Source organism: Sinocyclocheilus rhinocerous, unplaced genomic scaffold, assembly GCF_001515625.1.
Source record: "Sinocyclocheilus rhinocerous isolate Xijiao unplaced genomic scaffold, SAMN03320098_v1.1 scaffold19, whole genome shotgun sequence".
Lineage (NCBI taxonomy): Eukaryota > Metazoa > Chordata > Actinopteri > Cypriniformes > Cyprinidae > Sinocyclocheilus > Sinocyclocheilus rhinocerous.
Window position 1 is genome coordinate 2,938,938 of NW_015638975.1, and position 14,927 is coordinate 2,953,864.

Sequence of the window (14,927 nt, forward strand, 5' to 3'; positions counted from 1 at the left end):
TTTTTCCTGCGTGATTGTGTGGAAAACTGACCTAGCACCAGAGACTTCAACAAACAGTACCTCCTGCCCAGTCAATGATTACCTGCGGTTGTGTGCTGCGGTTTTAACTAGTACGGAATTGGCTGGTTTTGTAAGCATAATACATTTAATGCAGACTTTGCGGTTTGATATAAGTGTTTGATTTCTTTTTGTTATTGAAAATATCTTTTTCATATGTTGTGGATATTTTATTTTCCAGCACAGTGGATTGGATGTGTGTACGCTTTTGTTTTGCACATTTATTTTTCTGAAATTTTAATGGCCATGAAGAGCTACTTTAAACCTAGTTGTGTGGTATCAGAATATTGTTGAATTGTACTGGAAGTTTTTAATTGATTAGGGCTACTCTGGAGTTTAAATGTTGCTTACAGTGGGAACTTTGAGAGTAAGGTCAATAAAAAATAAACAATTTGAAAAAAGTTTTCTTTTATGAACAAAAAACATCACATGCAATTACTTCTACAGTACAAGTCTCCTGAGCGTAACTTGTACTGAACCCAACACTAGCTTCACAAGTTTCCTGTTATGCTATACTTAACCTGTCAAAAACCATTGAAAAATTTTTTTTTAATGCACACGTGTGCTTTAAAGGGGTCCTATTATGCTCTTTTACAAAGTCTTGATTTTGTAACATATTAAATGCACAAAGTGTATTATGGCTTCAAAGAAGATCCTGTCTGTCTGCGCTTATGTCATACCTAATGTGTGTGAATAACTTTTAAAGTGTCTTGTCCTTCAAAAATCATTTATTAGTTAGCATTAATTCTAATCAACATTGATTGGAAGAAATACAATGAAGCAGTCATTCAGCCACAAACAGTACAATGCATTTCCTGTAAACCATTTGGCTGAGCCAAAAGAAGAGAAAAATCACGTTACAATACAGTACATACAAGTAAATTTTTCACATTCACTTAACAGTTCGTTTGGCCAAAAACTAAGTGCCTTTGGTATACGGTGTACTTCACATTCATAATCTAGCGGCTGTTCCCAGCTACTAAGTCGTCATTCCACCAAGCTCAATTAAAATCCAGACACCCATAATCAAAGGCACGTGTTCTGTCTCAAATGTGTAAAGGCTGTGCAATAGCATATGATTGAGAGAAAGCTTTGAGAGCTCTGAGCAATTACAGTACTGGGAGTGCTATAGTCTCATTGGTACTGTATTTTTCCCAAAACCATTGGTTTTGTCCATACTTGCTAATCGTGCGGTCATCTAACTACATGGTCTGGAGTGGCACGGCTCGTGTTTAAGAGTCCAAACGGGTGGAGGAGATAAAAGGGTGGAACAGGGCTGATAATGGCTAAAGGACTGGGTTTAGCTGGTCTGTTGGGCAGCCATGGGACCCATTCCTCTGCTGGACCGATATGATCCCCCTCGTCCTGAAACCCAAATACATCAGAAAATCAATGTGGAGTTGAATATTCTAGTCGCATTCAATTATGTTTTAGGGCCAATTACAATGAGCTCTTTCCACGCTTTTCAGATGGTATTGTTTTCATAAAACACCCATGAAATGCGTACATTATGTATCTTATACCACAAGTGTTAAATGCAAACCATCAATCCCAAAACTACAACAACAGATTCATCGGAACAGCTCCATATATCATTATAGCATTTAAATACTCTCACAGCTGGACTGTAGCGCAACATGCAACAGTCTGGCTGTTCTTAACTAGACTTTGAAAAAAACAAGTGAAAGCGAAATGACATTATGGAGATAAAAAGCACTGCAAATGTAATTAACTTAAACCATCTTAACCAGCAATTAGAGCAAATGTCAGTAGCAACATACGTATTCTCAACAGGATTCTCTGAAATAGTCACATGAGAGAGTATTCGGTTTATTTTTTGGTAAAGCCCTCTTATAGCTTTCCTCAAATTATGTACAATCCAACAAATAGCTTCTAATGTCCAGGTCACACAAGATTATTTAGCAGCATATTTTGCCCCAAAATATATCTGTATTTTTTGCCATATAATTTTTGCCATGGCAATTTGCCACAATCACCCCATCATTCCAAACCCATATTTTTTCTTCTAATCACAACAAAAGGAAATATTTTGCCAGATGTTCTTGCACCTCGTTTTTATACAATGAAAGTGTATGAAACCAGTAAGAATCAAAAGTGACCAAAAAATAAACAACAGTTTATACAACTTTTATATTTAGCTTTTAAAGTAAACTTTGTCTTTTTGTCATGGTCAAAATTGACTTCAATTGTATATATAAAAAAAGCAGTGTCAATCTGGTAATAAATACAGGTTTGGAACGACATAGAACATTTTTTGTTAACTATTTTTTGGCTTGACAGAAGCAGGAAAAGCAGTGCATTGGCTATGGATTGATTTTAAACAGCATCGTAGATCATGGAGGAAACCTTAGGGCCATTTTGTTGCATTAATGCTTCGCACCTAATTAAAAGAAACTCTTAATCTTGTTGGAAAGCAGGATATAGTACATGACGCAAGAGGCAGAAAAGCAAACAGCAGAGTTGCAGAAAAAACGGACCGATAAGCGGACTAATCACCTGCCTCCCCTTGGGAAGACTACAGGAAACAAAGTCAACCTTCAACACTTTAGTAGACAAAGGGTCACAGGACAGGTGAGAGGATTTTCGAGCATGGAGAGCAAAAAGAAAGCAGCGGCAGACAAGCAGGTAATGCAACACATCTTTATTGAAACATTCTCTCAAGGAGTGACATGAGCATACAAAGGGCAGGACAGCTGAAAAAAAAAACTCTTCAAATGAAATGGGGTGAACAAAAAAACAATTAATGCCTTCAGTACCCTATACACAGGCAAGAACCAAGTATGGGAAGGAGGGGGACAGGCCAACAAAATATCAAAAACACTCCTATGGTTTGAAACCGACAGTGGCCGTTATCTTTTTGCATTTTATTTTATAAAAAAAATAAATTAATGAAAATCTTTCAAGTTTACAGGAATATCTGTTTTAAACACGACCTGGCTGAAAAATCACAACACTGACAGTTTCAGCTCTCCATTGTGTCTCTGTAAAACACATTACTATATTAAAACTATCAAAGCGGGCTTACTTGAATCAAGAAGCCAAAAAAACAAAAACAAAACAAAACCACTGATAGGAGTAAAAATATGGGCTGGGGGAAACATTCTCAATAACTGAATGTTCAAAGTGGCCAAAAAGAAACAAGTCTTCCCACAGATTTTAGGATAGCATCGCTTGAGCATTACCTCGAGAGCAACCTCGAGGTCCCTGGGTAGCTCCTCGCTTGAAGCTTTGCTGATATCCATCCTGAAAAGAAAACACACAGGACTTTAAAACATACTCTATTATGGTACCGCATACTGTATATGACTTCTCAAGTCTCCACAAATCTGCATGGTATTTGTTTTCTTGAAGTTACCCGTTGGTAGGTGTTGTTGGAATAATCTCGCGGAGTGCTGAACTGAGTTTGACCGTATCCGGAGTTTGGAGTGTTGGGGAATGGAGCGCGATAACCATCGTATCCACCTAAACATTAAAAAAAAGAAAAAAGAAAAAGAAAAAAACAAAGTTTGTGATATTTTACACTGGATTTTTTCAGATTTTACATTAGATTTCAGACTAGCCTGTCTTGTCTCACCTCTAAATCCATTTGATGGTCCACGGAAGCCGTTCAAAGCCCCTCTGGGATTTCTGGGTCCAGCTCGTGGCATTGCTCTGTTGCTGTAAAAGGACGGACCCGGCCGCCCAAACCCTGTGCCCTGCCCCGAGGGCTGCTGAGATGCAGATGGAATACCTTGGTCTTGAGAATGGAAAGGGCCAACTACAAAGAAACAAAAATACATTTTTATGAACCAATTAGTTATAGTAGTTTACACTTTTAAAACTATAAAATGGCACGAATGTAGCAGCAATTCTCTTACCTGACTGGAGGGCTTCTTGAGGTATTTCCTGCTGCTCAGCTGGAAGGGTGCCTTGTGCACTGAAGCCTTGACCGTAGCTACTCTGATACTGGCTGGAAATCTTCTGAGAGTCCATCTCATTGGTTGGAGGAACTGGAGCGTTCATATTGAATACCTAATGGAGGAGAGAAAACATGTAAGCATATCCAAAACTTGCATGTGGTTTGTAGGAAGTCGTATTATGCCATATCAGCCTGTTTTCATGGCACAAACAGGTTTTTAAAAATTAGGTAAATAAATAAACATTTAAAAGGAGATAAAGGATAGACAAATAAAATTTACACTAAGATAAAAATAATAAAGATTGTTTTGGTGCACTAGTTGACGCTTTATTAAACATCCTTTCACTGTTCACTGACTGACGGTAACGGCTCATCCACAAATGATATACAACAGGCTTGAACACGATAAACTCAAAATGTTCACATCCTTTTAAACAAAACAAGACTGTCAAGGGCCATTCACACAGAATGCGTTCTTGCATGTAAAAACGTGGGGCAGTGGAAGAAAAATAAGCCTAAGGTCTAAAATGTTTTAGAACACCGCAACATGTGTGAGACATTGCAAAAGCTGCAAGACATGAGCAGAACAATCAAACGTGTCAGTGTAACACTTGTTTACATAGAAAACCAATGGAAAAACAGCGTAATGTAATGCAAAAGTGTGTTCTTTGTGAACTGCCCCTTACACAGCATGAAAAACAAAACAGAATGCAGAATGGAGAGACAAACTCTGAGGGGGTGAGTTTGGAGAGGGTGGGGTAGACAGGTAGAGGCCTACCGCTTGCATGGACTGGAATGGAGCTGCGTTAACGTTGATGCCACTGTGAAGGGGTTTGGAGACAGGCTGAAACACCTGGGGCTGAGAGGAAGGGGTGGGGGTCTGCTCAGACGACAGGGGCATGGAGACCTAGGGTGTATATCCTACATCACTCACATATCTAAGCCATAGAGTACACACAGCATCTGCGAAACCACTGCGGTGTGCGCCGTTACCTGCAGGGGGTCAGTGGAGTCTGTCTGTGGTCGGGGTTCAGAGTTATGAGGGGGCTGATAGAGAGGGGGTGTGGAGGAGTAGGCCTCCTTTGGAGCCGAGACCATCGGTACCTGGAAGGCCAAACAGAGTTTTAGGAAAGCCATTTCAGACATGCCATTTCAGACAGAAACCACGTGAAAGCATGTTTCTGCTAATTGAACTTACTTGCGTGGGTTCAGGCTGCACAGAAAGAGCATTGTGTTGGGGTAGTCGGGATTCTGTGTGAGCAAAAAAAAAAAAAAAGCGTAACATTTTAGGATATTACTGCCAGGAAATGAAGCAGTACACATGCAGAAAAAAAAAAATAGAATAGTTAATCCTAAATTCTAACATTCCTAAAGGCTAACATTCTTTAAAACAATTAAAAAATGTTTTTAGTAATTGAAAAAGCAGAAATTAAATCAGATTAAAAACCTAACTTCAATTATTGGAAATGTTGCAACTAAGGCTGGCCACACACCAGACGATTTTCAAATCTTAACCGATTTTAAAACCATGGGATACCACAGACATGAAGACAGTTTCAACGATTTTTAGCCATGGGCCATGTTCTTTCATAGTAGTACTCTGCTTTTGTGGCTTAGCATGTTAGCATGTTAAACATGTTAGCAAACAGCTAACATGTTTGATATTTATGATTTGAGTTTGGGGACGCTATGACTCGATTGGGAGCAGTTTAATAATCGTAATGACACCACAATAGAGGATTTTTTGGACAGAATTCGTTTGCGACAAGCCTTGAATCGGGCCACACCCCCTGATCATTCGGGGGAGCAAATCAACCTTAAAATTGGCCTTAAAATCTTTAAAAAAATCTATTGTGCAGCCAGCCTAACTGAAACAAGATGAAGTACTAAAATTGCTTTAAAAAAAGTACCAAAAGCCCAAAAATATCAACAACCTAAGCTATATAAAAACTAAGGCTAATTCCGAATATTAAAGGGGTCATATGATGCGATTTCAAGTTTTCCTTTCTTAATTAAGTGTTATAATAGTAAGTACATTTAATATGTGTAACAAGGACACCTTAAAATAAAGTGTTACCATAAATGCTTTAATAGTAATTTAATGATACTGAAATACCACTGTTGTAAGGAATCTTCGACCCTTCACCATAGTTCTCAAATGAGACTGATTTTTCATTGATATTCATTGGACATTTGGTCATAAAACCCAAAAAGCAACAGAATCTGATGAAGTGATTGATGCCCAACCTGACACGATGGTTCTAAAGGTGCCATATTTGATTGAAAAAACAAAACAAAAACAACCCCTCCCATGTGAGACACCATGAGGGCGAGTATACAGGTGCATCTCAATAAATTATAATGTCGTGGAAAAGTTCATTTATTTCAGTAATTCAACTCAAATTGTGTTTTGCTTTTAGAGCAAACTACTAAAATCTGTATACCAACCTGGTGGACAGACCATCTGCGCAGGTTTCATGGGCTGCGCCGACACAATAGCAGGATCTAGAGGCGGCCCCTCAAACTCTAGCATGGAGTCCTGCGTTACATTACAGACGAGTTAGAAAAGACCACTGCAACCCTTGGAAGTGTTATGAATTATAAATTCTGCAGTTTACCTGCATGAAGTTGAAGGTACCCTGCATTTGAGCCATGAGATCTTGGACTGCCTGCTTTCGGACCACGGGATCTGTTGCAGGGGGAGGGAGGACGGCGTTCAGTGTGTGTGGTTCTGAGCTGACCAGAGCCGGGCTCATGGCTGCAGGTGGCTGCTGTGGTTGCTGGAGGGCACTAACTGCCTAAAAAAACAATGATCACAGTGTAAACACCATTTGGTCAAAGGTTGCGAACAATTCTGGTGCTTTCTTTGACAAATCAGGTCTACTATACCGGAGAACTTGTGTTCGACTCTGCTCCTTGTTCTTTGTCACTGCTGCTGTAGGTGGTTTCTGGAATGAACTGTCTGTTTACAAACTATAAGGAAAAAGACGTGCGGGTCATTAAGAACATATGACTGCAGTTGTGTAGTTTGGAGAATGTTTTCTTGCCTTCCAAAAAACCAGGATTTACATAAAGCATGCACATAGTAGTAGTATATATTTATTTAATGCCATGTCAGTATCTTAGGCTATTTTCATGGCAAAAACTATTTAAAAAATACAAGTATACAAATACAATAAAAACCAGCAAACAAAAACAAGTTATATTACACAATATTTTTTTTGAAGCATGCACATAAAACAGGGCTTTTCACACTGCGCTTAACATCAGTCTAAACTCCATTTTTAAACCCCAGGTAGAGGAATGTTTCACACTTGTAATTCAGAAGCGGGTTAGCACTGCTTTTTACCTATGGTTATGAAACCCAGCTCACGAGCAGGGTTAGCATAGCTTTTGCCAAACTTGTGTTAGAATGTTTCAGCTAGATGCTTAGCAGCAGACACTAGCATTCTCAGCTCTGTCAAAATGAAAGTCCCATGCACTGTCAAAATAAAATTGATGAATCGTACAAACTTATGGCAATAAAAAAATGCAGTGTAAAAAAATGAAGCAAGATAACCAGGTGTTCCTCACACGTCCTGAAAAGTGAAGCTGCAGGCTCTTTGATCGCCCTCTGGTGGCTGGCTGCAGTACAGGTCATAAACCCCACCCTCTCCATGTAAAGGAATGAGACTTCAGTCAAAATAAAAAAATAAATTATGCTTCCAATACAATTTTCCAAAAGATGGTTTTGGTCATTTAAGGTAGTTGTTATCACGCTGATATATGTTAAATTGTTCGTTTTTGTAATAAGTTTGATTTTAGCTAGTAATTTGATGCTATAAAAACGGGGCGTGTCGGTAAGGTTGATTGGGTCTGTGGGAGTTTGATACCGCGGCTCCACCTCACACTACTCAGGACTCTGACTCCAAATGACATCATTTACTCAAGATGGCAGCGGCCATACCGAGATGCTTTGTCTGCACTTTTCTATAGTGGAAGGAATAGGAGACGCGTCGTCCATCTTTTTTTTTTACAGTCTATGAAGATAACCCAGGATTCCGTTCACCTGGGGTTTAGAACGACCCAGGATTAACTATTTCAAGTGTGAAAAGCCCTAAAGTGTGGTAATATCAATTCACACCTCTGTTGCTTCAACCTCAATAGTTTCTGTGTATTCTTGAGCGGTTCCCTCTGTGAAAAGACAAGAACAGCGATGTGAGCTGGCAGCTGTGCGAGGAAGCATTTCTTTGCTCTGAAATTTGATGGCTTTGTTTTTACCTGGCTCAGCGGGGCGTTCCTCGCTCTCTGAAGACTCCGCTGCTGCGGCCCCCGTCTCCTCTTCACACACTCCATTCTGATGTGTTTGAGCACGATCAAAGTACCCACTTAGCAGCATCTTGTCCAAGCTTTCCTTAAGGGCTTTGTCTGTTCAAGACACAAAAAACAGGTTAACATAAGAAGTCAAAGTTTAGCAAGGCCCAGTTAGTCTGCTGGCAGATGTAAACTACATCATTTGGACTCAAAAGGCATTTTTCTTCCCTGCAGGTAACTTCAATTTAGCCCACAAAAACTACAACAATATCAGCAAACAAGGTCTCATAGGCCGAGTCCGCAAAATTTGATACTATCATGATTCCCACCCTCTCTGTAGGACTACGCAGGCAGGCACTGTCTATCATTAAAACCTCCAGCAGAGAGGCTTTGTGCAGACCACTGGCTGCCTGCCCAGCTGCTGACGTGGGTCACAAGTCAGCACGAAGCATTGCTGACCCTCATGGGGCTGAGACAGAGCACAGCTTGCAAAAGCCATGGCAAGTGCCACCATTCATAGAGAGGCCAAACGAGGGATGGCCCCATTGGTATTCAGACTCACTGAAGAGCAAATATTGGTTTGATTATACAGTTGGCATTGCTCAAAACCATTCTGACAATTGTAAATGCAATTTAAAAAAATAAATCTGATAACAATGACGAAAAGCAGTGACTCGAACAAACAAAAGAATCTTACAAACTGGTTCTTTTTAACTTTCATGAAACAACCTCAAACTCACTCTTGCGTTACCAAGAATAAGATTCACTCAAGCTATGAATAGTTCAAGAGGCCAAGTTCACAACCGAATCCCTCACAGAATTTTGAAACATTTTTGGATTATGTTCAAAATAAAGCAGAGACCTTTAATGTCATGCAAGTCCCACAAGCCTAAAATGTACATCCCTTAATTGACAATGTTAAAGGGGTCATATGATGCTGCTAAAAAGAAAATTATTTTGTTTATTTGGTGTAATGAAATGTGTTTATGCGGTTTAAAGTTATACATGACTCAAGTGACAGTTAAAAAAAAAAAAAAATAACCTTTACAATAGAGCTTTGTTTAATAATAATAATGGTATTCTTTAATAAATAAATGGCACTCTTAAAAAAATTATCCACATAAAAAAAGACTATTTATTTGTATTTATTCATTCCTATATGTATATATAAACCATTACAGTTTAAAAAGTAAATATTTTGGGTCCAATTGTAAGGCTAAATAGCCTGTAAAGTCGGGGGGAAAAAACATTGCTTACATGTGGTTCCAGCCACAGCTTTATCCCTTCCTTCCAAAAGCTCCCACAAATGCATGGATGCTTCCTCAAACTGCTCAGCCAACCTGGAATCAAAAGGCATTTTGATAAAGATATTAAAACATGCTAAATCTCCAAACTCAAATTAACTGTACAGGATAAATGAACCATCCTCACCTTACACTAGAGTCCCGCTCAGGCCCAATTAGCTTATAGAACTCGTCCAGGCCTGTTAGCTCTGACTCTGTGAGTACGGGGGCATCCCCACTGGACTGAGTCAGGTCCTGCCTCACGCTTTCCTCCCCCAACTGCTCCAGCAGGTATTGCACCTCCAGCACTGCTTTCAGTCGCTTGCGCTCCACTTCCTCCCTCTTCAGCTGCTCCCGTCGTCCCGCCTTTTTCACTGTTTTCTGGATCTACAAGAAAACAAATCAAAACATTTTTAATATAAACTCGGCAAAACAAACCGAGGCAAGGTGCTGTCCCACAGCATTATCGCTTTGTGAGGACAGAAATATTGCATTGCATTATCGGTTTTAGGCTAGATAGGAGTAAAACTGAATGTAGATGCTGAGATGAAACTGAGGCTGGGCGCCAAGTACAAAACAGGGTAATGTCAGGTAAACTTCAATCACAAACACACACATACCTCCACATTTAAAGCCAGGAAGCTCTTCTGCAACTCACGGGCAAAGTCCAAGTTGTGAACCACCTCCGGAGCTTTAGATAAAGCCTCCTACACATATGAAACAAAGAAGCATATATATTTAATACATAAAGGAACAGAGCTGATATATTTGAGCACAAAGGACTAGAATTGAATAGAGTATACTGCACATACCAGCTGATCCTGGTTGAGACGTTCTCCTTTGTTCTTCCTTGTCTGGTAGTCATCCAGCTTGCTCTTAACAGAGAGTTTTCTCATGTTAATGGTGAGGAGTAGAATGCAGATTAAAATGTAAATTCCACAAAATTCATCAGATGCAAGCATCATGTCAAGCTGACACAATTTATACCACTGAGCGGTCCATTTTCACACTATATTTCTGGTTGAGACTCATAGTAAACTAAGACACACCAGTAATGTACTATTTTTTAGAAGCATTCATTAAACTTCACTAAAATAAAATAACATAAACCCAATGCTTTAAAGGGGTCATATGATGCGATTTAAATTTTTCCTTTCTCTTTGGAGTGTTACAAGCTCTTGGTGCATAAAGAAGATCTGTAAAGTTGCAAAGACTAAAGTCTCAAATCCAAAGAGATATTCTTTATAAAAGTTAAGAGTTAACCACACCTACCTAAAACGGCTCGTTCTAACGTCTTAAAGTACAAAACAAAAATAAATAAATCCATGTTCTAATTTGAACTGCATTACTGACATGTATAACGTGACACCATCTAAAAAGTATTAAGAAAAAAAACCCGAAGATGATAGATATCCAAGTGAAATTTATATTTAATGTTGAGAAAAAAATGGATGAGATGGGACTTGATCTTATCCATCGTTAACTGATTTGGTCATACAAAGTGGTCATTTCATGCTATAAATGGAGCCAGTTACTTTAGTTGATTGTGGTGATCAACTGACCTACAATAACCACTTTTATAAAGGCGTTTCAACAGACACAAATGACACTCAATGTCCATTAAATCAATCCTTATTTGCTGTTATCACCAAAATATTCATTGATTTTATGCTAATCTGCATTACATTACTGGATCAAGTACTGGCAAGATTTTTAGCGAAGCTTTGGTGAAATATAAAAACAAAACTTTTCTTCAGAATTACATGTATTGATAAACTGTGCACAATATTCTCAGGACTGGTGTATTAAGTAAATACGGTCAAGCTTGATTTCACATTAACAATGACATACCTTTTTCTTTTCCATGTTGCGGACCTTCTTGTCAATTACACCAAGTACTTGCTTGAGGGCTTCAGATGGTGCAGCAGCCAAATCCGGACTGGAGGAGTGAACAGCATTGTCGCCAGTGGTCACTGATGGCATCTGTAAAGATAAAGCCAAAGAATATTTGTTATCATTTTGCTCAGATGACAAAAACAATTACAAAAATAATAATTACCTACATAATGCATGACAATCAATCACATTTAATCGAAGATATTTTCAATGATATACTATATACATAGGTCAAAAACAATAAGATTTAGTTTTTCTAAAACTAGTCAAAATCTAAACTTACTTTTACGGTCCAGAGAGCAAACAAAGGTCTATCAGTTATCCCAAATGAAGACTCAGAAACCCCCATCTGTCTGGGATGAACCTCAATTTTCCCAATCCATCAATTCTGATATAATCGAATTGCCACTCATCCACAATAGATCAGAAAGAGAACGACATTTTTGCAGCACATTTAGTGTAATTCGGCGTAATCTTAAAAGGCTTTTAAGTCTAACTAACAGACTCAAATCTTTCTTCTTGGCCGGAGGGTCAGACTGCTGGCCAGCAGCACATCCCTTGAGCTCTATTAGCTGCACGTATTAACACACAACAGAAGAACTGAGCAATCAGCCATCACATAACACACAGACGTAAACATAAACACAAAAGCGCTGTTAGAGAATCATACTTCACTCGCGTGCTATTAGATTTTCTAAGTTAGCGAACTGTGAGCGTTAGCCGCTAGCTTCAGCTGGTCATCGCTTTCATGGATGCAGAACACTGATCATTCTTATGACGGTAGCGTCTTACCTTTACTTTCAAAGTTTTGAAAGATATATTTGTATGATACAGTTGGATTTCAGTGTTTTAGATGTTATTTTCTGTAAGTACAACAGACGCTCCCCAGCAACTCCAGCTGCTTCGCGAGTTTCGTCTTAACAATGCAGAAGCGCTGAAGGACCCTTATAGGTGTATGTGTTTGTGCCTGAACTCATCTCCAAAAGCAGGTACAATTTAGAAACAGATTTATAAATAAGTTGACTTTTGTTAAAATATTATATATATGTAAATATGCAATATATATGACGGAGTATCTATTTAAAAATGTCTAAAACCCAATAAATAGCTGACAAAGTAGGCCTATATATATATACAAACTGATGTGTGTGTGTGTGTGTATGTGTATGTATGTATACTATACTATATGTATACTTTGTCAGATATTTATTTGGTTTTATTACATGTTGAGTGTGTGTTTATTGGGTTTTTTACATGTTGAGTGTGTGTGTGTGTGTGTGTGTGTGTCATATTGTTGCCAAGTTTGAATTCAATCGGGGCCCGGGGGTGCGTGCGTTTCCCAAAAGCTTCGTTAGCTAACTTTATTCGCAAATTCCATTGGTAGCCTAACGCGCCCCAGAAGAGAGAGAGAAAGAGAGAGAGAGAGCGAGAGAGAGAGAGAGAGATTTTAAAAATAAAAATTCCCGTTCACAATTTTGAAAGCGTTTTCTTTTCCTATCATTTCACTGTTGAAGCATTTCAAAACTAAAGTATGGAAACGAATGTAAAATAAAATTCACGCCAACGTGTGTAGAATCATAATTTGTGTCAGTTGTATAATAATTTATATAGGAAAAAAATGCAAATTATAAGTATAAAATGGTACAATAAATGTATTAAAATATTTCACCTAAAAAGTTTGGCCTTGCTGCAAAAGGATCTGTGTTATTAGGTTTCCTCCACTAGAGGCCGGACATAGACTGAAGCTGTGCAGTGATTCAGGCAAAAGCTCTGTGAACATTTCTCATTGATGGTTACAAGCTTCTATGACAAATAGCCAATTTGGTGTGTAAGTCATAGTGAAACACTTTCCACCAAGGCAATATCTTTCACATAGACACTAATATTAAATATATATTATTATCATTTTAATGTCTATGGATAACACAAACCATGTATTATTATGATATCTGTTCACAGATGATATAGTTCAGTGGCTTGAAATATTAGATAACTTTTTGAAAATCATGTCTTGCTTTATTTGCAGGGATACTCTCTTTCCTGATTCGGTATGTCTGATGGCCACAAGCTTAAGTTGCCCCGCCATTTAGTGTGCTATAGTCTCGCCGCAAAGTGGAGTGGTAAGAGAACCCTTTCTTCTGAAGAATAAGGAATTTATTTGCACTGACGGGAAAGGGGACTTTTTTTTGAGCCTGTAGAAAAATGACAACCAAGAGTGATGTAGCCACCCACAAACATGCAAGGCTGCACACATGCATGTGTCTCTCATGTATGGCCTCCTGAAATGAATCTTTTATGTGGATGTCTGTGTTCTCTGAATAATTATCTCTGCTTTATCGGTCAAAATCCCTGATCAGCCCCAATATTCGCACAGCTACGTCGGGCCGCACTTGTGTCTTCTTGCCCAAATATCTGGGTCTGGCACCATCAAGATTAATGATGTTTTATTGAAGCTTCTTTCTGTGTCCCACATGTTCTCCAAAGGTTTTTCAAGAGAGTCTGTTTCTGCATCTTTTCCATAAGAGTGCTTGTATTAAAAATGAACCCCACTGACTAGTCTCTAGATATCATATTGTCCTTGGTGAATCATGAATTGACACTGTGAGAGAACTATACTGTCCTACCAATGTAATGTCTATAATGCTATATAAATCACTCTCTATAGAGCTCAAAGCTCAAAGATGATCCCGTCAGGGGATTTGAACAGCTCTGTGTCTCTTCCATGATTCAGTAATTTAAGTTTTTGTTATTCTTCAATATGGTCTGGTTTTGGCTCACCATTTCTTACGGTCTCATCTCTGAAGAAGACTGCATGAGATATGAAAAGCTGTGTGTGGGATTTACTGTCATTATTGACATCAACACATTATTTATGGTACGATCATGCACATAAAATTTGTAGACAAACTCGATTGCAATTTTGGCAAATTGCAGCAAGGCATATATTTTTAGTGATTTAGGAAAAGTTAGTGCGAGTGGTGAAGAAAACTGTCTCTATCAGGAATTACATAGGTTTTAACATTAGTTAGTCCCAGACAACAAAAGCTTATATATAACCAAAACTTATAAGTTATCTGAAAACTATATTTTATATGGCATTTTCACATCATTTTAATATTTTACAGGTGGTAACATTCTAAGACAGTGGTGTTCAGATTTTTATGGTGGATAGAGAGACAAATAATTTAGTAGAGTAAACATTTTGCATTATAATAATTATTGATATACTACCATTCAAAATGATGGGGTCAGTAATTTTTTTTAAGAAATTGCAAGGACTCATTAAATTGATCAAATGTGTCAGTAAAGACAATGCAAAAATCGATTTCAAACAAATGCTGTTCGTTTGAATTTTCTATTCATCAAAGACTCCTGAAAAAAAACGTATCACAGTTTCCACAAAATATTAGGCAGCACAACTGTTTTCAACATTGATAATAAGAATAAGAAGAAATGTTCCTTGAGCGCCAAATAAGTAG

At 38.3% G+C, this 14,927-nt stretch overlaps 2 protein-coding genes across 5 annotated transcripts in view; one reads left to right on the top strand and one right to left on the bottom strand.

Annotated features, from left to right (window-relative positions):
* The window catches only part of LOC107750551 (nucleobindin-2-like), a 6,094-nt gene extending 5,636 nt beyond the window's left edge, over window positions 1–458 (top strand). The window contains exon 14 of the mRNA XM_016565999.1: window positions 7–458. The gene's annotated coding sequence lies outside the window, so the exon portion shown is untranslated. The remainder of the gene's footprint in view (window positions 1–6) is intronic.
* Window positions 459–775: 317 nt separating this feature from the next.
* Window positions 776–12,393, bottom strand: LOC107750552 (caprin-1-like). 4 transcript variants are annotated; one of them, XM_016566003.1, is made up of 19 exons: window positions 12,241–12,393; window positions 11,404–11,535; window positions 10,365–10,427; window positions 10,173–10,259; window positions 9,701–9,939; window positions 9,527–9,609; window positions 8,237–8,383; window positions 8,100–8,149; window positions 6,866–6,949; window positions 6,595–6,774; window positions 6,425–6,515; window positions 5,175–5,227; window positions 4,970–5,080; window positions 4,755–4,883; window positions 3,936–4,089; window positions 3,653–3,835; window positions 3,434–3,540; window positions 3,261–3,321; window positions 778–1,422 (listed from the first exon to the last, which is right to left on the bottom strand). In XM_016566003.1, exons 2-19 carry the CDS (start codon window positions 11,533–11,535, stop codon window positions 1,358–1,360), a joined length of 2,019 nt encoding a protein of 672 aa, XP_016421489.1. In that variant the 5' UTR covers window positions 12,241–12,393; the 3' UTR covers window positions 778–1,357. The 4 variants fall into 4 exon arrangements, with proteins under 4 accessions (XP_016421490.1, XP_016421489.1, XP_016421487.1 ...); XM_016566001.1 differs by lacking the exon at window positions 12,241–12,393 and adding an exon at window positions 11,732–12,215; XM_016566004.1 differs by lacking the exons at window positions 4,755–4,883; window positions 12,241–12,393 and adding an exon at window positions 11,732–12,219 and having other exon boundaries at window positions 776–1,422.
* Between the last annotated feature and the right edge of the window lie 2,534 nt (window positions 12,394–14,927).

Bases quoted from the DNA above. Each gene is read 5' to 3' on its own strand.
- LOC107750552 (XM_016566001.1), bottom strand. From the start codon at position 11,797: ATGGGGGTTTCTGAGTCTTCATTTGGGATAACTGATAGACCTTTGTTT. The intron at 6,950-8,099 runs GTGTGAATTGAT...TTTTCCTTATAG, and splicing joins TTGAGGTTGAAGCAACAGAG to TTTGTAAACAGACAGTTCAT. The intron at 3,322-3,433 runs GTAACTTCAAGA...TTTTCTTTTCAG, and splicing joins CCAACAACACCTACCAACGG to GATGGATATCAGCAAAGCTT.